This window comes from Chanodichthys erythropterus, chromosome 15 (assembly GCF_024489055.1).
Source record: "Chanodichthys erythropterus isolate Z2021 chromosome 15, ASM2448905v1, whole genome shotgun sequence".
In the NCBI taxonomy this organism is placed as follows: domain Eukaryota; kingdom Metazoa; phylum Chordata; class Actinopteri; order Cypriniformes; family Xenocyprididae; genus Chanodichthys; species Chanodichthys erythropterus.
The window spans coordinates 3,255,365-3,276,321 of NC_090235.1; the positions used below are offsets into that span (position 1 = coordinate 3,255,365).

Here is a 20,957-nt window from a genome sequence, read left to right on the forward strand (position 1 = left end):
GAAATCTAATCCAGCCTTAAAGGATTAGTCCATTAGTCCAGACTTAAAGGATTAGTCCATTTTTCTCCATATAATGGACTTCAATGGGCACCAAATTGTTCAAGGTCCAAATGACAGTTTCAGTGCAGCTTCAAAGGGATTTAAACAATACCAGATGATACCAGACGATGAATAAGCGTCTTATCTAGCGAAACAATTGGTCATTTAAAAAAAATTAAATAAAAAAGTTTAAGTTTTATAAGCACATATGCTCACCTTGGATTTGGGTGGTGCCGACAGGGCAAGGCACTTGGGTAGCGCAAGAACGGTCTCTGGGGTAGTCTCCGGGCCAACAATGGGCTCTGGGGAGGCCTCCGGGCCTTGAAGGATGAAGGAAGACTTCTTCCTCCTCCTTTTACGTGGGTGAGGCGATGACTCAGTGCCCACTTCCTCTGTGGACTCTGGAGCGGACTCACGGACTGGAGCGGGCTCTGGAGCGGACTCACAGGCTGGAGCGGGATCTGGAGCAGATTCACGGGCTGGAGCGGACCCATGGGCTGGAGCGGGCTCTGGAGCGGACCCACGGGCTGGAGTGGGCTCTGGAGCGGACTCACGGGCTGGAGTGGGCTCTGGAGCGGACTCACAGGTTGGAGCGTGCTCAGGAGACTCACGGGCTGGAGAGGATTCACGGGCTGGAGCGGATTCTAGAGCGGACTCACGGGCTGACCTCTTTCGCCTTAACCTGCGCTTACCAGTGGGACTCAGAAAGCCAGGTTCTTGACTAACTGAGGGATGCACGGTTGGAAAGTCTCTACGAAAGGGTTCTGATTGACTCTGTGTTGCCCATTGCTTCCAATGGTGGAGATATTGAGTGAACCTCCAAAAATCTAAGATCTGAAGCTCTTCCATCTCCCATTGAGGCAGAGGGTCATCAAGACACCTATTAAAAATCTCCTTCAGAGCTGCATCATTATAATCCAGCCCTATCGCCATCGGCCAAAAAATCTGGGCGAAGCATCCTACCTCCCATCCCTCTTGGCATAGATCCATCAATGCCCGAAGACGAGCCGTTCGCTCCCTCATGGTGGCTGGAGGAAGAATCCGGAAACGCATACTGCTGGACCTATTAGGGATCAAGGTTTCTGTCACGGAATGGCCAAGAGACGAGAGGATTAGATCCAAATGCAGTTTTATTTGGGTAATCCATAAACGTAATCCAGACAGGCAAGGGTCAAAATGCACAGAACAGTCCACATAAAACAAAGAAAACAGAAACAGAAGGCAGTGACCATAAACAAAACCTTGATCACAAAAGCAGAAGCAAACCAGGTAATAAATATTCAGACACTAATGACCAAACACAAAACAGCTGAGTGCAATGACGGGATAATGAGTCCGGGAAGTGGGTTATGGGAAATGAAGTCCAAGTGTGGTGAGGAACTGTGGTGTACACTAACCTCATTGCAAAATATTAAAGCATAGGCATATTTAAAGTTTCCCTGTTGACGTAAAACTCTCCTATTGTGCAGCTCTTCTATCAGGAGTCGAGTCAAAATTAAGCTTGCACGTATATAATGTGTGCGGCTGGTGTGCGATACCTGTGAGCTGTCAGAGACGTGACGCTTCGCGTCCGGTGTGCGACCCCCTTTAGAGGTGTTTTTGTATCGATGGAGAAGGGTATGACAGTCTGATGGCACTGACAACACAGGATGGAAGAACCATTAGTTGTTTTACCTTTTTTTGTAAATGCCGTTTGACTTAGTATTTGCACGTTCAACTTGTAAACTCGGTACTTCCGCCTACGTCAAGCATGACCTTTTCAACGTAATTGCATAGGTGATGTCACGAATGTGCATCGCAGAACAGAGCAAGGCGAGCATTTGTGCTTATAAAACTTAAAGTTTTTTTTTTTTTTTAAATGACCGATCGTTTCACTAGATAAGACCCTTATTCATCGTCTGGTATCGTTTAAAGCCCTTTGAAGCTGCACTGAAACTGTCATTTGGACCTTGAACTGTTTGGTGCACATTAAAGTCCATTATATGGAGAAAAATCCTTAATAAAAACCTTAATTTCTTTTCGACTGAAGAAAGAAAGACACGGACATCTTGGATGACATGGGGGTGAGAAAACTATCAGCAAAAGTTTATTTAAAAGTGGACTAATCCTTTAATGTGAATGTCAGCAATGAATGATCGCTGATGTTGTGTAATCCTCACACTTCTCTTCTTATGTTTTTTGACCTCCCTGAGCTGTTGTTTGTGCACCAATCTTATGCACCAAAAGTATGCTTTCATTTGATTTCAGTATGTGTGGTATAAGATAAAAAAATAAAATAAAATTAATTAATAGAGCCAAATCACAGAACCTGCAATTTTAAAGACAATTTTAATGTCAGTCTCAGGCAATAAGGTAAGGTACATGTGTAGATTTTCTGCTCACTTATGAAAGTTTACTTTAAACAACCACTTTCATAATCATGTGAAATTTACTTAAAGATTTTATTTTAATAAATTTGAATTATATCAATAAATAATTCATTTTAAAAATAATTTTAATTGTAAAAATAATTCTTGTAACTCGAACAATATTTAGGAAACTAGTCCTGTACCAATAGTGATATAGTGTCATGGTTCAATATCAAATGAGTGTGAAGTTATCATCTGCAGTGTGTTTTTATGTCCAGCTTAATGAGAACAATATGTGTACCGAGTTTGGTGACTGTAGGTTAAACTAACCCCCCCCACTTTTGTCATAAGATGGTGCTATAGAGGCCCTCCTCCCCACCTGTTTCTACGGCTTTGCTCGTGTCTACTGGTTGACATCTCTGAAGTTTGTATTGAGTTTCATGCAATTTGAAGCATGCTAAGCATCTCAAAAGCATCCATAACGGAAATTAAAGTTTGATGCGTTGCCATGGCAACAGTGTTTGAGATATCATGATTCTTTTCACAGGTCTATATTTGCTGTGTATTGACATTACACTGATGAAGTTTGAAACAAAACGGGTAAAAAAAATAGGGTGATCACAAAGCATTTTGAAAGTGACACACTTCCTGCTGCCAATTGGTGGCGCTATAACTTTGACTCACAGTAGTCACATTCATGTGATCAGCATCCTATAACGTACACACAGGTGAAGTTTCATAAAAATCAATCAATGTATGTAGACGTTATAACACATTTTGTGTTTTCCTTTTCTCACCATAAATTCATTGCCTTGCCACAGCCAAACTGTTCGAGATAACAAAAATCCGCTCACAATTTAGCATCCTCAGTGTCTTAACTCCATGCTGACCGAGTTTGGTGGTGATTGGATTAATCATCTAGGAGGAGTATATCAAATTCCAGAGCATGCGTTTTCCAAACAACCCATAATAACTGACTTCCTGTTGAGCTGGCGTATAACTTAGAGAGCATGAAAGTTGTTAGGCCCGATGAGGTCTATATGTGTACCGAGTTTCATACAAATACATGCAAGCATGTTTGATATATGGACCAATTTTTTAGGCACCATTCAGGGGGGGCGCTGTCGAGCCCCCCTGCCATGCCCGGGTACCAGCTTCTGCCCGGCCCTGATAGCCGACGATTACGATGTGTGTGCAAAGTTTCAAGAGTTTTTGAGCATGTTAAGGGCCCTAAAAATGCCCAAATAATCAGAAAAAAATATATTTTACTAAGGAAAACAATAGGGCCTTCAGCCTTTGGCTTTGGCCCTAAAAATGTATGGCTCAGAGAACATCAATGATGGGATGAGCACAAATATAAGTGACTGATTGATTTGTTTCTCTCTAATTTTTAGCAAGGTGAACCCAGCAGACTGTGTGGACATGGACTGTGACGCTAAGAAGAAGACGATGTTGAAGGATCTGGATGGAAGTTTCCTGGGTGCAGTGGGAGCAGTGGTGCCCCAGTCTGAGTACGAGTGGAACGGGGATCCCCGACATGGACTGGGCGATTACCGCATCCCCAAAGTCATGCTCACCTCTCTCAACGGCAGCTGAATACCTGTGAATCAAATCGCTCCTTACAAAGGTGCAGTACATCTGAGGGCTGTTCATCATTCAGAGTGATCTAAGAGAAATACCTAAAAAATAAAATATTGCTCTTTTAACGTATGACGTGGCTGTTTTACCTGTGCAGGTGTGATCAGAGACAACTGTACATACATGAACACCTGGCAGAGCTACAAGTGCTTTGGGCTCAACTACAGGATGCTGGTCATCGAAAGTTTGGATGCAGACACAGAGACCAGGCGTCTTTCACCTGTAGCCATCCTGGGGGACAAATATGTGGATTTGGTGAATGGTATGATGCTTAACTCCCCTTGTAACACTTAGTAATTTATGCATAAGAGATTTAATGATGTTTTATTAACAAAGTTTATAAAATGAGCTCGGAGCCCTCTCCTCAGACAGCACGCCAAATACACATACTATTACTATCTGATATGCATACTATTAACTGTTTAATTGTGAGTGTGAACTTGTGAATTGTGTATTGTTGAATTTTAATCTTACTGTGAATATCTTGTCCCAGGCCCACAAGACCACGGTTGGTGCGCCAGCTACACGTGTCAGAAGCGAGTATCTCTCTTCCACGCCATTGTGGCCACTAATAAATCCTTTGACATCTACTTCACCAGCACAACACCACAGAAGCTGAGACTTATGTTACTGAATGCTGGACCTACAGAGGTTAGTCAGTAAGATGAATTATACTGACAAAAGATACACAGCACAATAAAAAGGCATATTAGGATAAAACAATCTTTAATCGGTTTTATTCTCCATTGTTATTAAAAATATTTTATTTCTATTTTGTCTTCTGTTTTATTTTAAAAAACCTGAATTGTGCAGAATATTAAAAATAAACGAACTGATGAATCAATATCAATCAATGAATTCATTTGTTTATTAATTTTTGTTACTATATTATTTTACATATTTGTTAATATTTGATTATTTAAAAGCTACAAAAGTTGATCCAAAACATGATCCAGAAAAATTAAGTTGGGAATGAATCCTAAAATAAATAAATAACTACATTATGGCCAAAATATATCCAACACTGCATCAAAATAAATAGGAACACACACATTTAAATTGTTAAAATATGTGTGTGTGTTCTGTGTAAACATCTGCAATTATTCAATGTTTATTTTTTCATGTTTATTTATTTATTTTTTTTTACTTTGATAATATTACAGTAGAAACCTAACTACAGTAATCTTCTGTTGTTCTCAGGCTGTCAGGGTGGCTGTATTTTACTCAAACCCTCAGCGGCTGGACGTGTACGTTAACAATATTTTGGTTGGTCCAACAAATGCTCAGTGGAATGCGGACAAAACTGACTACACTCTGCGTGAGCCAACTTATACAGGTAGAGAACAACACAATAATGCAAGTTAATACAGCTCCACCTGCAGGACAGAAGACCATTTTTCAACCTAAACAACACATCATAATTCTTCCTTTGATTCTTCTCTGTGCTCCTCAGGGCAATACGTTCCCAGTTTTAACTCCAGTCAAACCTGCACCTCCCCGGTTTTGTTCCTGGCCTTCAACATCCCAGCCATGACTGAGGCGGAGTTCTTCGGTGCAAAACTGATCACCAATCTGGCTTTATTTCTGAAAATCTCGGCAAACAAGATTCGAATTACCAACATTGTTCGTGAGGGCACTAATGTGAGAAGGAGGCGCTGGACAGGACTGACGGTGCAGGTAGAGATCAGGGAGCCCCCTGTTCAGACATCCACCAACAGCTCCACAGGTGAGAGCAAGAATATAATAAATGACAAATACAGCATTTAGATCGCAATAGAATGTCTTAATATTTATTTACCATCTGCAGAATACCAACAGTTTGCGGTCCTGAAGAACATTGCATGATGATCTGGGCCGCGCTGCTGTCTCGGGCAATCTATCGGCTTCAATGTGTCATCTCTGGGCATCATCCCTCCTCCACCCTCTTCCAGTGTGCATCCTGAAGTGATGTAAGATGCTAATAAGATCACATGACCAAACTTATTTTAAAGGGTTAGTTCACCCAGTAAAGAAAATTCTGTAATTAATTACTCACCCTCATGTCATTGCACATATGTAAGACCTTTGTTCATCTTCAGAACACATATTTTTTGATAAAATCCGATGGCTCAGTGAGGCCTGCTTTGCCAGCAAGATAATTCAGGTTCCCAGAAAGCTACTAAAGACATTGGTTCAACCTTAATGTTATGAAGTGACAAGAATACATTTTGTGCGCCAAAAAAACTAAATAACGACTTTATTCAACAATATCTAGTGATGGGCAATTTCAAAACACTGCTTCATGAAGCTTCAAAGCTTTATGAATCTTTTGTTTTGAATCAGTGGTTTGGAGCGTGTATCACGCCTCTCAGTGGTGAACCACTGAAATTTTGAAACTCTTATGACGTAACAAAGCCTCGTTTACTGAAATCACATGACTTTGGCAGTTTGATACACATTCAATAAAGAACATTAACAACTTACAGAGTTCTTACTTGTATGACCTGACTGCTGCAGATTCATTTTGGCATTGATAGCCTTGACATAGAAATGAGGATGTGAACAGCTTCGGGTAGAACATCACAGGTTGCCAATTCATAATTACAGTAATGATGGCTTGAACGCAGCATAAGCTTGTTGTTTTGGTTCAGGAAGAACTGTAAAAGGTGGTTGCTGTTTCGGTGGCTGTCTGTCTAGAACTCTGCATAGCCTTATGGAACGCTCTGGTATGGAAATACATATGTTGGCATACAGATAGAACATTGTTTAATTGCATTTGGACTTATTTGACAATTTATTTATTTATTTATTTATTTATTTTTGGTACTGAGACTTCCACAGAAGATTCACGTGTTTTAATATTTAGACCACTTCTATTATTGATTGCTATCAGGATGTGAAGAGAGCTTCAACCAGTATAACAAAAAGTGTTTATAAAAATTGCCGACCCTAACTTTAATCTATAAACCCAGAATATCCCTTTCAATTTTTATCAGATTAAGATCCAGTAAAATATGCCATAGAGTAAAGCACACAACATGCTTTTTCTTATTTAAACTGTAATGTTTCTCTCTCAGATGGCCACTCAGGAGGTGACCCGTGAATACAACCAGGTGGAGACGGTCAAGACTGTATCATCCCTGATGGTAGCAGTCCAGCCAGTGGCTGGATCATCACCCGGACCCCTCAGCGTTCAGCCCAGCATCATATATATATATATGATGCAAGTTTTCAGGGGCTGGTTGTAACAGCTGTGCATGAGGAGCACAGTTTTGACATTAAGTGGCACTAAGTTACAACTTATGCCTTTATTCTTTCTGTGTTAAACTGATGTGTGTCATTTGTTAAGAGATGTCAGTGATCGTAAATGTAATGACTCAGTATTAGCAGGAAATGTTTGTGGGGGAAGTTTTCTCTTCCACTTTTATTACCCACAACTGATGTGCCCTTGAGCAAGGCACCAAACCCCCAATTGCTCCCAGGCGCCACAGCAAAAAAAAAAAAAAAGGCTGCCGACTGCTCCGGGTGTGTGTTCACAGTGTGTGTGCAATTAGATGGCTGAGATGCAGAGCACAAATTCCGAGTTATGGAACACCATACTTGGCTACACGTAACATTTACTTTCACTGTCATTATCAAGTGCCTCCTTTTTCTCCGCTCATATTTTAATATTAATTTGAAAATATTTGCTAGGAAACCACACCTGGTATTGAATAAGGAGAGCATCTTTTTTTGTGCATGTCTGTTTCCAGGATGACTGCCTTTCCATAGGTGTGGCGACTCAAACCATCTCAGCTGTGCTCAAAAATGCCAACGGGAATCCAACAGAGGGGCTTTACGGAAACACCACCATCCCTTTCAGTGGCTGCTGGGCAAATTACACTGACTTAGCCATCTTTACAAGCCATCTTTACATCTTAGTCATCTCCATTATATTATTTAGATTTTTTTGGGTTGCTGTGACTTGTCATTTTAAGCATTTATGAGAATTTCTCTCTGTACCTCTTCTACAGGTGATAACTTGAAGTTGGCCTTTACTCTGAATGAATGGAAGGCTGAGTCAAGATCTTTTACGCTCAGATCACCTACAACGCCGTCTTCTGTGGTCGTCACTATGGACTATGACTTTCCCAGCATCTTTGACTCAAGTCCAGCTGTCTCATCACCACCTGTGTATCTGCTCATGCTGTTGAGTGGTCTACTCCTCCTGCTCAGGGGACTCTAGGAGCAATTAACACCAATGAAGAAGTGCACTATATCTATATCTATTACATCATCTTCTAATGATTTGCCTTTGTCTATATACTTTTGTTGTTTTCTCATATGATCATGATCTGTAAGCTACAACTATTAATTCTGAGACTATAGAACACTTTTAACAAAAGTTTTTTGGTATCGCTTTATTTTACAGTGTCATTGTTACATATGTTACATGCAGTTACTATAGTTATAACTATAAATCATGCATAATTACATGCAACTAACCCAAAACCAAGTCAAACCCTAATCCTAACCCTATAGTAAGTACATGTAGTTACTTAATATTACTCAGTACTTAAATGTATAATTACAGTGTAACAAAGACACCTTAAAATAAAGTGTAACTGTTTTTTAAATTATTTATTTAAATCTATTCCTATTTACTTGGGAATATTATACATTTTTATACTTTCTTATATCATCAATAAAAAGTTCTAGCATACTTCTGTTGTCTTTTTTTCTGCATTAAATTCTTGAATATATAGATGCCAAACATTTCCATTAAAGTTGGCATGAAAACAAAGTTGTGATCTTTTCTTCCTTAGTTCTATCATATATCCGCGTGAAACGAATGTTGGGCGGGACTTGTTTTTGTCCATCAGGAATAAATTGGATCGTTGTGGTTTGTTATTTCTGTGATCTCATGTGAGTGACAGTTTAACTATCAACTATTTAACTATAGTGATACATAAATGCATCAAATGAAAATTCAGTCCTTAAAGGTAGGGTAGGCAATTTTGGAGAGGCTAGCAATAGCAAGCTAGCTTTAAAAGCATGAGATCCCACCCTCCATTCAGAGCACTCTGCAAAGCCACGCAGTGCTTGAAGTGGGCTGGAATGCACCAGTTCACAGTACCGGCACTTCTATATTTTACTCTGTAGCGTATCAGCACTTCTCACATGTTCCCGGTACTCTCACCGCCCACACTGAAACATCAGGCTATTATAGAATCAGGCTAATTCATCAACGTTCAGAGCTTTTATAAGCCGTACGAACTGAACGGACAAATTGTCTGCGCATTATGACTGAAGCCTAATTGTTTAATTTTGCACGAGTGCTGCTCCAAAACACTGTAGACGAGTTCACTAGCGAGCTCCAAAAGTGTGATGAGATTTACTCAAGCTGTTCTTATCACTATGCTGATGATAAAATGTGCAACCCATTTGAATTCGATTGAGAATGTACCACTTTAAAAACATTTAAAACAGCTACATAAACTAAAAAGACTGATGAAAAGAGGGGAAAGCATCATTGGTCACGAACATACACTGAACAAAATTATAAACACTTTTGTTTTTGCCCCCATTTTTCATGAGCTGAACTCAAAGATCTAAGACATTTTCTATGTACACAAAAGGCTCTGAAAATTTCTCTGAAATATTGTTCACAAATCTGTCTAAATCTTTGTGTGAGCATTTCTTCTTTGCCGAGATAATACATCGACCTCACAGGTGTGGCATATCAAGATGCTTATTACACAGCATGATTATTGCACAAGTGTGCCTTACCGTGCGTTCACACCGGCGCCGGCGAGAGCGTCAACATTCGCCTTGGCCGCCCTGCCAGCAACGCTGTACTGTTCGTTCAAACCGCCGCCGACGGGAGGGTCAAAGCAGAGCCAAAGTAAATGACAAGTCGCGTCAACCAATCAGAAGCCTCTCAAGCGAGGACCTCTAAATTCTAATTGGTTGCCGCCGAACCACGTCATAGCTCATTACCATAAAGTTAACCTGATTTCAACTCTCCTCGACGCTCTCACCGTCCATGACGCGCCGCTCTCGCCGGAGCTTGCTGCCGGCTCTCATTGAAAATGAATGACTAGCGTCACTTTGACGCTCTCGCCTCCAGCGGTGTGAACACAGAGTTAGGCTGGCCACAATAAAAGGCCACTCAAAAATGTGCAGTTTTACTGTATGGGGTTGATCAGGTTGTTGATTGTGGCCTGTGGAATGTTGGTCAACTCCTATTCAATGGCTGTGCGAAGTTGCTGGATATTGGCAGGAATTGGAACACGCTGTCGTATACGTCGATCCAGAGCATCCCAAACATGCTCAATGGGTGACATGTCCAGTGAGTATGCTGGCCATGCAAGAACTGGGATGTTTTCAGCTTCCAGGAATTGTGTACAGTCCCTTGCAACATTGGACTGTGCATTATCATGCAACAACATGAGGTGATGGTCGTGGATGAATGGCACAACAATGGGCCTCAGGATCTCATCACGGGATCTCTGTACATTCAAAATGCCATCAATAAAATGCACCTGTGTTCGTTGTCCATAACATACACCTGCCCATACCATAACCCCACCGCCACCATGGGCCACTCGATCCACAACGCTGACATCAGCAAACCGCTCACCCACACGACGCCATACACGCTGTCTGCCATCTGCCCTGTACAGTGAAAACCGAGATTCATCCGTGAAGAGAACACCTCTCCAAAGTGCCAGACGCCATCTAATGTGAGCATTTGCCCACTCAAGTCAGTTACGACGACAAACTGCAGTCAGGTCAAGACCCCGATGAGGATGACGAGCATGCAGATGAGCTTGCCTGAGACGGTTTCTGACAGTTTGTACAGAAATTCTTTGGTTATGCAAACTGATTGTTGCAGCAGCTGTCCGGGTGGCTGGTCTCAAACGATCAGTGGATGTGGAGGTCCTGGGCTGGTGTGGTTACACGTGGTCTGCGGTTGTGAGGCCGGTTGAATGTACTACCGAAATACCTGAAACACCTTTGGAGATGGCTTATGGACGAGAAATTAACATTCAATTCACAGGCAACAGCTCTGGTGGACATTCCTGCAGTCAGCATGCCAATTGCACACGCCCTCAAAACTTGCGACATCTGTGGCATTGTGCTGTGTGATAAAACTGCACATTTTAGAGTGGCCTTTTATTGTGGCCAACCTAAGGCACACCTGTGCAATAATCATGCTGTCTATCAGCATCTTGATATGCCACACCTGTGAGGTGGATGGATTATCTCAGCAAAGGAGAAGTGCTCACTAACACAGATTTAGACAGATTTGTGAACAATATTTGAGAGAAATAGGCCTTTTGTGTACATAGAAAAAGTCTTAGACCTTTGAGTTCAGCTCATGAAAAATGAGGGCAAAAACAAAAGTTTGGCATTTATAATTTTGTTCAGTGTAAATTAGAAAGCTTTTTCATGACTACCTTTACTAAAATGTATCACATTCTATTGTATGTATTGTGGTACTTATAGAATTTATAAAAAAGATAATTTATAGAAAAAGATAATCTGTTAAGGGAATAGATTTTTCACTAAAGATTTATATAACAACTGTGTAGTCTCAGACAGCAACACAATTTGGCCCAGATCCGGGCCACATCTGATACATGTGGATTAGACACGGACCAGATGTGGGCTGGATCTGGGCCGACATTATGTTGATTCTAAATGTATAGGTTGCTATTTTTCATAACAAATGCTATTGAAAAAATAAAGAAAAAAGTTAACATTGGCCTAAGTATGGTAATGAAGAGCCATCAGTGGTCTTACCTGTAATTATATCAATATTGTAACAAACGCTATAGTTAATCAATTACAAGAATATGCTACTTTATCATATTCATAGAATCAAGAGCTTTATGGACCTTATTGAATTATAGTTGGTTTTCCCCATGTGTGAAATGTGTTCTGCTAATAATGACAGATATTCGGTGAAAAAAACGGCTTTCAGATTTTCCATTAGATAACAGGAAATTACCTTTTCAGTAGCTTATATATTTTTTAAGCACAGTTAGTTTGACTTCCCATGGCACTTTATTACAGTTATGTTATCAACCAACTTTGCATGTGTGGATGACATAACTCAAGGCCATTTTCCAATCGTCTGACTTGATTTACACGCAAAAATCTAGCTCAGGAAAAAAGAAAAACAAAACTATGCTGCACCACTAGAGGGAGGTAAAGCCCGCGGTGCTCAATCCTCACACTGACACCTGTAGAACTGAGGAAAAACCACAATCTGTCAATCACATTCACAAGAGAGAAATTAAGACATTTTATTCCGTTTTTTCTTTTCTTTTTTTTTTTTTTTTTTCAATCGTTTCTCGTAGTATACACAGCAGTTAGATCTATATTTACATTTTATGAGGCACTGTTTTGGCTCTGATTATAAAACCTTACAAATCAATCAATAAAATATAAAACATTCATACTTAGACATGTTATACTGTCAACATCACGCATGTCTAATTATGGGGACATGTAGGAGGACAGTAATATCCTAAAGCTGTGTAGGAGAGTCTTTAAAGTATTGTTTGGATTGAGTGGGAGCTAATAATGCCATGACGGTACTTAAGGAGGCTGTTCTTCAGAGGGAGCTGCTCTCAGTCTGGGCTCCTCCACACACATGTGATGTGTTCCTGTTTTTCCCAAGCAGGTCCTTCTTTTTTTTCTTGTGCATTTACAAGATGTGTGCTTGTGGAGTATCTGGGATGTTTTTGACTTTTACTTTCCTGTTGCATTTTCTGTGTGTTCACTCAATAAATCCTCTGTTTCCAAACGCATCCAAAGGGATGAAAGTGTCCAGGTCTGCGGCTGCTGATGGACACAGAAGAGCCAAACACGGCAAAAGTATATTGTCAGCATCACCGTTATCTGGAGACATACAGTCACAGCGGGCGATCAAGGACACAATTGAACCTCATGATTACATGATCTCCATCTACAAGACCTTTTCCGCGGCTGAAAAACTGGGACTGAACGCGAGTTTTTTCCGCTCGTCAAAAGCCGCAAACACTATAACGAGTTTTGTGGACGAGGGACAAGGTTAGTTGTTTGATTTGTTTTTAATCTGATAACTTTAGGCTTTATAAATGGCCTTTTGTCCAAATTTGTTTTCCCCTTTTCAATGTGTCAGAATAGTTACAGCATATTTACAGCACAGGTGCTTTTAGGAAAACGTCCAGTTGTTGTTTTGCTATTAGATAAAGTGGCAAAGTTAAATGAATAAATCCTTAAGTAGTGAATGGGTTATGTGTCATAATTTTGAATCATTCCTAATTGGACTGGAAAAAAAAAAAGAAAAAAGAAAAAAAAAGAAGACTAAAAAAATGTTGTCCTGAATGTTAAATAATGAAAAATAGGGAAAATAGGCCTACTAATATATGTTTGTTTAGTAGTTTGATCCCTATGGTTTTAAAGTATATATTTTTTACTTGACAAAGATAACAAACATTCATTTCACATTCTAAAGAAATTCACAGCCCGATAAGAAAGAAAATGAGACATGAGACCCAGTGTCAAAATAAGTGTAATACAGTGCTATAATACAATATAATTTTTAGACGTTTTACTACTTTATCTAAAATTAATTTTTAAAATATAACTTAATTTTTAATCTAACTTATGCAACTTTTTATTATAGCAAAGAAAGAAAGAAATTTCAGCATATAATTGGTTGAAAATGTGTTCTTCATCAATACACTTTTTTTCCCTCTTTATATGCCTCTCTAACTGACATTGTAAATAAACGTACAGCCGCTGTCACTAAATATGTGTGCTCTTTGTTCCAGATGACCTTTTGAACTCCCCACTGTGGAGACAGAAATACTTATTCGATGTATCCACACTTTCTGAAAACGTGGAGCTCTTGGGTGCTGAACTGAGGATATACACAAAGATCTCCGGAACTTTCCGAGCATCAGAGACGGGCCCAGTGGAGATACAGCTGCTCTCCTGTCAGTCGCACACTGTGCTTGACTCCAAAACCTTGGATCTGGAGGATGCACATAAACCAAAATGGGAGGTTTTCGACGTGTGGGAGACTTTTAAGGAACGTCAGCACCACTCTCACGGGACCCGCTTCTGTTTGGAGCTCAAGGCGATGCTAGATAATCCTGAGAGGGAAATTGACTTGCAATATCTTGGATTTCACAGACATGGCCGCCCGCAACTGAAGAAAGCCATACTGGTTGTTTTCACAAGGTCAAAAAAGAGACAAAGCATTTTTTATGAAAAGAGGGAGAAGATTAAACTGTGGGGTCTGAAGGAAAGAGGACCTCACGTGAAATCCCGACGGAGTAGACGGACCGCTCTACCCAACCGCCATGGCAAGAGGCACGGCAAAAAGTCCAAATCTAGGTGCAGCAAAAAGCCCTTGCATGTGAATTTCAGGGAGCTGGGTTGGGATGACTGGATTATTGCTCCCTTAGACTATGAGGCGTATCACTGCGAGGGCATGTGTGACTTCCCCCTCCGATCCCACCTGGAGCCAACCAATCATGCCATCATACAAACTCTAATGAACTCCATGAACCCCAGCAACATGCCGCCCAGCTGTTGCGTCCCCTCCAAACTCAGTCCCATCAGCATCCTGTACATTGACGCAGGAAATAACGTTGTATACAAGCAGTATGAAGACATGGTGGTGGAGTCCTGCGGCTGCAGGTGAATGTGCTGTTCAGACTAATGAGGGAATGTAAGTAAAAGTATCTGACTTTCTCATGTGTCTTCAACACTACTGGAAGCCTTAGCTGAAATGATATACTGTAATCACAGCTGTTGGCTAACTCTTATCTGGAATTATGACTCTGGACTGGAATACAAGCACAAAAAGAGGAAGAACAAAGACAAATCTTCCACATTTTACTGGTTATTCTGCTACTGTACATGAAAACATTACTCTTAATTTCCACTTTACTGGGCATTTTATACTTCACATTGTTTGTGTGGACCTGACAACTTTATTCCTGCTTTAAATAGCTGTATTTTATGGATTTATATGTAAATAAATGATTTCTTAAAATTGTACAGGTACTAATTTTAATTTAAGTTAATATTCTCTTTAAGTGCTATCATTTATTCAGTAATATTTTACACATCTAATAAGCTATTTTAGTTATTGTATCTATCTACCTCATTGTTCATATTATTGTGTAAATGTCTTCCTTTGAGGGATTAACATCATAAAAGGGTGTGTAAATATTTCATAAAAAGTGTGAACCACATCATTCCTCCAATAAAATACCAAGAAATTAAATATATTTCTTAAATATTTCTTCTTGAATAATGGCTTTTTGTTATTGCTTCTCATCAGCTACATAATGGTTACGTTGAATTAATGTTAGATTAATAATTAAAAAATGTGTGACATTTTAATATTTAATAATTGAATTAATAATTTCAATATATAGTCCTGGACAGAATTATTTGTATCCTTGGTAAAAAAAAAGAAGGCTGTGAAAATAAATCTCCATACAGAATCTCTCCAGATCCTTCAGATTCCCAGGTCCATGTTGATGCACTCCTCTTGACATTTGTATCTGTCCAGGAGCTCCAGCAGAATAATAGGCCTACAACATTAAAGGATTAGTCCACTTTTAAATAAACTTTTCCTGATAATTTACTCACCCCCATGTCATCCAAGATGTCCATGTCTTTCTTTCTTCAGTGTAAAAATAAGGTTTTTGATGAAAACATTCCAGGATTTTCCTCCTTATAGTAGACTTCAATGGGCACCAAACAGTTGAAAGTCAAAATTAGTTTCACTGCAGCTTCAAATTGTTCAACACGATCCCATATGAGAAATAAGTGTCTTATATAGTGAAACCATCACTCATTTTCTGAAAAAAATTATATAGTTTTAACCAGAAATGCTCATCTTGAACTAGCTCTCTTCTTCTTCTCTATTCGAATTCCAGCAGTGTAGGCACTGCTAAGTGTATTACTGCCCTCCACAGGTCAAAGTTTGAACTAATTGTTATATACTATTGAACTAGCATATTGCATATAAAATGTAGTTCAAAACTTTGACCTGTGGAGGGCAGTAATACACTAAGCAGTATCTATACTGCCGGAATTCTAATAGAGAAGAAGAAGAGAGCTAGTTCAGGATGAGCATTTATGGTTAAAACTTATATAATTTTCAATTTTTTTCAGAAAATGAGTAATGGTTTCTCTAGATAAGACCCTTATTTCTCATCTGGGATCGTGTTGAACAATTTGAAGCTACAATGAAACTAATTTTGACCTTCAACTGTTTGGTGCCCATTGAAGCCTACTATAAGGAGAATAATCCTGGAATGTTTTCATCAAAAACTTTAATTTCTTTTCGACTGAAGAAAGAAAGACATGGACATCTTGGATGACATGGGGGTGAGTAAATTATCAGGAAAAGTTTATTTAAAAGTGGACTAATCCTTTAAAGATCCAGCAGTACTTACTTAATTGGAACAAGGGGTACTTTTTAATAACACAGTGCAGTTTGAAGTTCCAGTAGTGTCTGACAACTGAATATGCTGGAGTTTGTTTTTGGATGAGATCAGATGATTTTTCTTGAAACCCTCCCAAACAACTTGTGGTGATGTAGGTGCTGTTTGAACTGTTTATTTATTTATTGGCTTTCTGAACCCAAGACTCAAGTAATTTCTGCAATTCTTCAGCTGTGATCCTTACAGAGTCTTTGGCCACTCGAACTACAGTATCCTCATCACCGTGCATTAAGACTATATAGACATCTTCCAGGCAGATTCGTAACATTATCTGTTGATTGGAACTTCTTAATTATTGCCCTAATGGTGGAAATGGGAATTTTCAATGCTTTAGCTATTTTCAGCATTTTATTTTGTGAAGCTCAACAATCTTTTGCTGCACATCAGAACTATATTCTTTGGTTTTATCTGTTTTGTAATGCATGGAATTTGGCCTTTGTGTTTCCTCATTTATACTCCTGTGAAACAAGAAGTCATGGACAATTATTTTGGAAAATTTCCTTAATAATTGTGACCAATATGTTTTAGAGAAAAACATTATTTCAAAATGTGAAAAGAATAAACAATGCAGATTAATTTTCACAGCCTTTTTTGATCATATTTACAGATGTGCCAATAATTCTGACCATGACTGTAAACTACTGTTCAAAAGTTTGGGTCCAATATCATGATTTCCACTGAAATTTTAAGCAGAACAACTGTTTTCAAATAAATAATAATAAATGATTCTTGATGCAAAAACTTGAGAAAATGAGATCCAGGCAGTAGATAAAGTTGATGAAAAATTAGTTATTCATTACAATTAAATTTAGCCTCACACGCAAACTTTAATCGATAATGAAAATACTTAATAAAACCAAAAGGTAAAATAACCATCATAAAGTATTAGTCAATAGTTAATAATAAAATTTAGAGTATTGTAAAATTTAGAGTATTGTATCTAATAGATGAAGATAAAAAAAAAAAAAAAAACAGACATTTGCAGATAAGAGACGAGAAGTAGAAGCCAAAGAGAGCAAAGGAGGGAAAAAGCTGAATTATCAATGAGCCGGTCAGCTTTATACCATGAGCATATAGGGAAATTTACATCCCACACAAACGGATGTTTTTGTTAAAAGAAAAGGTTAAATGGTTTTACCCAATGTCAAAAATAGATACGAGTTGTTTTGACCCCCTTTGGGAATTTTGCAAATCTTACCCTTTTAAATGTCATCACGAGAAATAACAGACATATTTTGATCAGATTCAAATGAGAAATAATTCTGAAAAACACCACTTCTGCCGTATTTGGCAGGCGTCCAATGTCTAACCACAAACGTGTCAGCGTGACCTGTCACACTAGAACACTTGAAGAACAATTGAACATAGCAATCATACTCTCAAATATAAAATAACCGTAAGGGTACAATAACAAGTAAATACTTGAAAATATGATAAGAATTAATCTATAGAGTAGAAGTACATAAATATATGAAAGCAAAAGTAAAACTGATAAATCATAAGCCATAAATGATTAAAAATAAATATTAATAAAAGTGCATGAATATGAATATTGACCCTTTCGGATCCACCAATTCTTAAGTACCAAATCAGCGTATTAGAATGCCTTCTGAAGGCTCACGTGACATGATGCTGAGAATTCTGTTTTGCCATCGCAGGAATAAAAAACATTTTAAAATATATTAAAATAGAAAACAGTAAAATTACAGTAATATTTCACAATATTACTGTTTTTTTATTCAAATAAATGCAACCTGGGTGAGCATTTAAAATAACTTTTGAATGGTGGTGTGAATATATAAAGTGATGATTTCTCATCTAGTACCTCCAATGAAAGTAAGAATTTAGTAATTAGTTTAAATAATTGTGCTATATGCAGTATATTCATCAGCATCAATCTAAGGCTTGAAAACATTAACTCAGCATTAATGCTATTAACGTTCTTATCTGTCAAAAATTGACATTTTAGAGGTGCAACTAGCATAGTACCCTAAAAAAGGACACCTTTGTATCTTGTCTACAGCAAAATGGGTGCTTAAAAATACCTTCAGTGCACATGTTAAAGGGTTAGTTCACCCAAAAATGAAAATTCTGTCATTAAGTACTCACCCTCATGTCTTTCCACACATGTAAGACATTCGTTCATCTTTGGAACACAAACATATTTTTTATGAAATCCGAGAGGTATATGACTCGTCCATAGAGAGCAATATAACCACCACCTTCAAGGTCCAGAAAGGTACTAAAGACATCATTAAAAACAGTCGATGCGACTACTGTAATTTTATGAAGCGACAAGAATACTTTCTGTACACAAAAACAAAACAAAAATAATGACTTTATTCAACAATATCTTCCCTTCTGTGTCATTCTCATACATTGTTTACATCCAGCATTTCCAGGTTCTATGTCAGAACGGCAACTAATTTTGGCTGGCTCCTGAGTCAGCATCACATGCATGTGTTGTGCTGCTCACGTGTACAGCGTCGACCAATACTGAGCCAGCATTCGGACGTAAACACAGAAGCCTTCACTGTACTTACTGCGTCAACTGTGTAAGGATTATGACAGGAAAGAGAAGAGATTGTTCAATAAAGTCATTATTTTTGTTTTGTTTTTTGTGCACAAAAAGTATTTTCATCGCTTCAAAAAATTAAGGTTGAACCACTGCAGTCATGTCAACTATTTTAATGATGTCTTTAGTTCCTTTCTGAACCTTGAAAGTGGTGGTTATATTGCCGTCTATGGACGAGTCATACTGTGTACCTCTCAGATTTCATCAAAAATATCTTAATTTGTGTTCTGAAGATGAAAAAAAGGTCTTACGGGTGAGTAATTAATGACAGAATTTTCATTCTTGGGTGAACTAACCCTTTAAGCACCTTTTACAGGTAGATAAGCTAAAACTTTTGAGAGTACTTAATCACAAGGTAAAGACACAGATGTAAACTAAGCAATAATATTATGACCGGTAGATTTTTAACAGGAGTGCAGCTCACTATTCTCATCTTTCTACACCAGTACTGGTCTGGGTTACACAGTGAGAACACTAGCTGACAAGTGGGACGGGAAAGAGTAATTCAAAACTGGGTCTACTAAAGAGAAATACCCGGCACCCTGCTTTCATTTATGCCAACCCGAGATACAAAGATCCAAGTAATCTGTGTACCTTCCCTGTAAAGAGCTGAAGGGAGATAATTGCAGTGTTTAGCAAAGGTGAAAAAGAGGTCAACAGACACTCAGCACAACCTTCCCTGGGTGGGCTGTGTGACTGCGTGAATAGAAAGGAAAACGTACACACACAGAGAGAGACACAAACTCACATCTATTGGTAAACGGAGAACAGTTGAACGGGTCTGACCCCGGTACCAAAGTTGCATTCATTCTCTGTCTGGGAAAAGACAATGACAAAAACCAAGGATGCTAACTTAAGATTAGGCTTGCTTTTAGTCAAAGGTCAAAGGTCAAGCATCTCTTTGTCTCTCGCCACTGTGTGCATTTAACACATCCAGTAAAGGAGAGGAAGCAATCAACGTGGCAGAACAAGGGAAAGGAATGTGCGTGATGCTATTACACCAGATCTCGGTCTCTCTGACACATTGTCAGTCCCCACTCGCTCATAAAACACATGAAGATATAAGACACACTGTGCCATGCAGCTGCTGGACAACAATGGACTGGAATGTCGTGCGTCTCTAAAGGACATCTGTGGATGGATGGTATACAGTGATTCAGTGAATGTTATCAAGCCACATTCTACCATCTATTAATCAGCATGTTTTTTAGTACAAACGCTCCTGTGTTTATCTGTCTAAGCGCTTAATCATTGTAGCCAATCACAGACATATCTGATGAGCGCGTGAACACAATGGCCAATCAGAGGTGTTTACGAATCCGTTCAACAACAAGCATCACATTTTTAAATTTCAGTACCGACTTGGTACTGCAGTCGATACTGAAGACTAGAGTAATGATTTCTTGAAATTCAGCATTTTCATCACAGGAAAAAATTACATTTTAAAATATATTTCACGAGTTTGTTTCCTCATAGAATCTTTAAGCTAATAAGGTTAAGCATATTTTGCTTGCTGTCCGCAGTGGAGGGGCTCGAGGAATCAGCTTCAGCTCAAGCTTGGATATACCCCCCAGGGACTACTAGTGCCTGGAAAAGGAATACGATAGATGAGATGCCTAAATTATGGAGTTGGAGTTGGGTAGGTGGACGGATATCGAAACAACTGATGCCAGAGCAGGGTGAGTAGCTGCTTATATGCTCTGGTCGTTAATTGAAAGATTAGGGTTCCCTCCTCTTGAAATTTTGTTTGAATTTTCACTAATTGAAAGATTAGATGAGTTCACTCCACCCGAAATTACTTTGTGAACTTCACTTAAAATTAAAGCTGCAAGCAGCGATAAAAAGGCCCTCACACCCAGGTTCACCGCCCCC

The 20,957-nt window shown here is 38.9% G+C and overlaps 1 protein-coding gene and 1 pseudogene across 3 annotated transcripts; both read left to right on the forward strand.

Moving 5' to 3' along the window:
* The first annotated feature begins 410 nt into the window (after positions 1–410).
* On the forward strand, positions 411–8,229 carry LOC137002130 (fibrocystin-L-like; annotated as a pseudogene).
* Positions 8,230–12,598: 4,369 nt separating this feature from the next.
* On the forward strand, positions 12,599–20,755 carry gdf6b (growth differentiation factor 6b). 3 transcript variants are annotated; one of them, XM_067411976.1, is made up of 3 exons: positions 12,599–13,067; positions 13,814–14,718; positions 20,609–20,755. In XM_067411976.1, the coding sequence occupies exons 1-2, from the start codon at positions 12,710–12,712 to the stop codon at positions 14,689–14,691; spliced, it is 1,236 nt and encodes a 411-aa protein (XP_067268077.1). In that variant the 5' UTR covers positions 12,599–12,709; the 3' UTR covers positions 14,692–14,718; positions 20,609–20,755. The 3 variants fall into 3 exon arrangements, with proteins under 3 accessions (XP_067268077.1, XP_067268076.1, XP_067268078.1); XM_067411977.1 differs by lacking the exon at positions 20,609–20,755 and having other exon boundaries at positions 12,611–12,678; positions 12,813–13,067; positions 13,814–15,265; XM_067411975.1 differs by lacking the exon at positions 20,609–20,755 and having other exon boundaries at positions 13,814–15,265.
* The last annotated feature ends 202 nt before the right edge of the window (positions 20,756–20,957 follow it).

What these genes read in the sequence shown, in the direction of transcription:
- gdf6b (XM_067411976.1), top strand. Translation starts at nt 12,710, where the DNA reads ATGTGTGCTTGTGGAGTATCTGGGATGTTTTTGACTTTTACTTTCCTG. An exon ending in TTTTGTGGACGAGGGACAAG is followed by an intron (nt 13,068 to 13,813) that starts GTTAGTTGTTTG and finishes TCTTTGTTCCAG; the next exon opens with ATGACCTTTTGAACTCCCCA.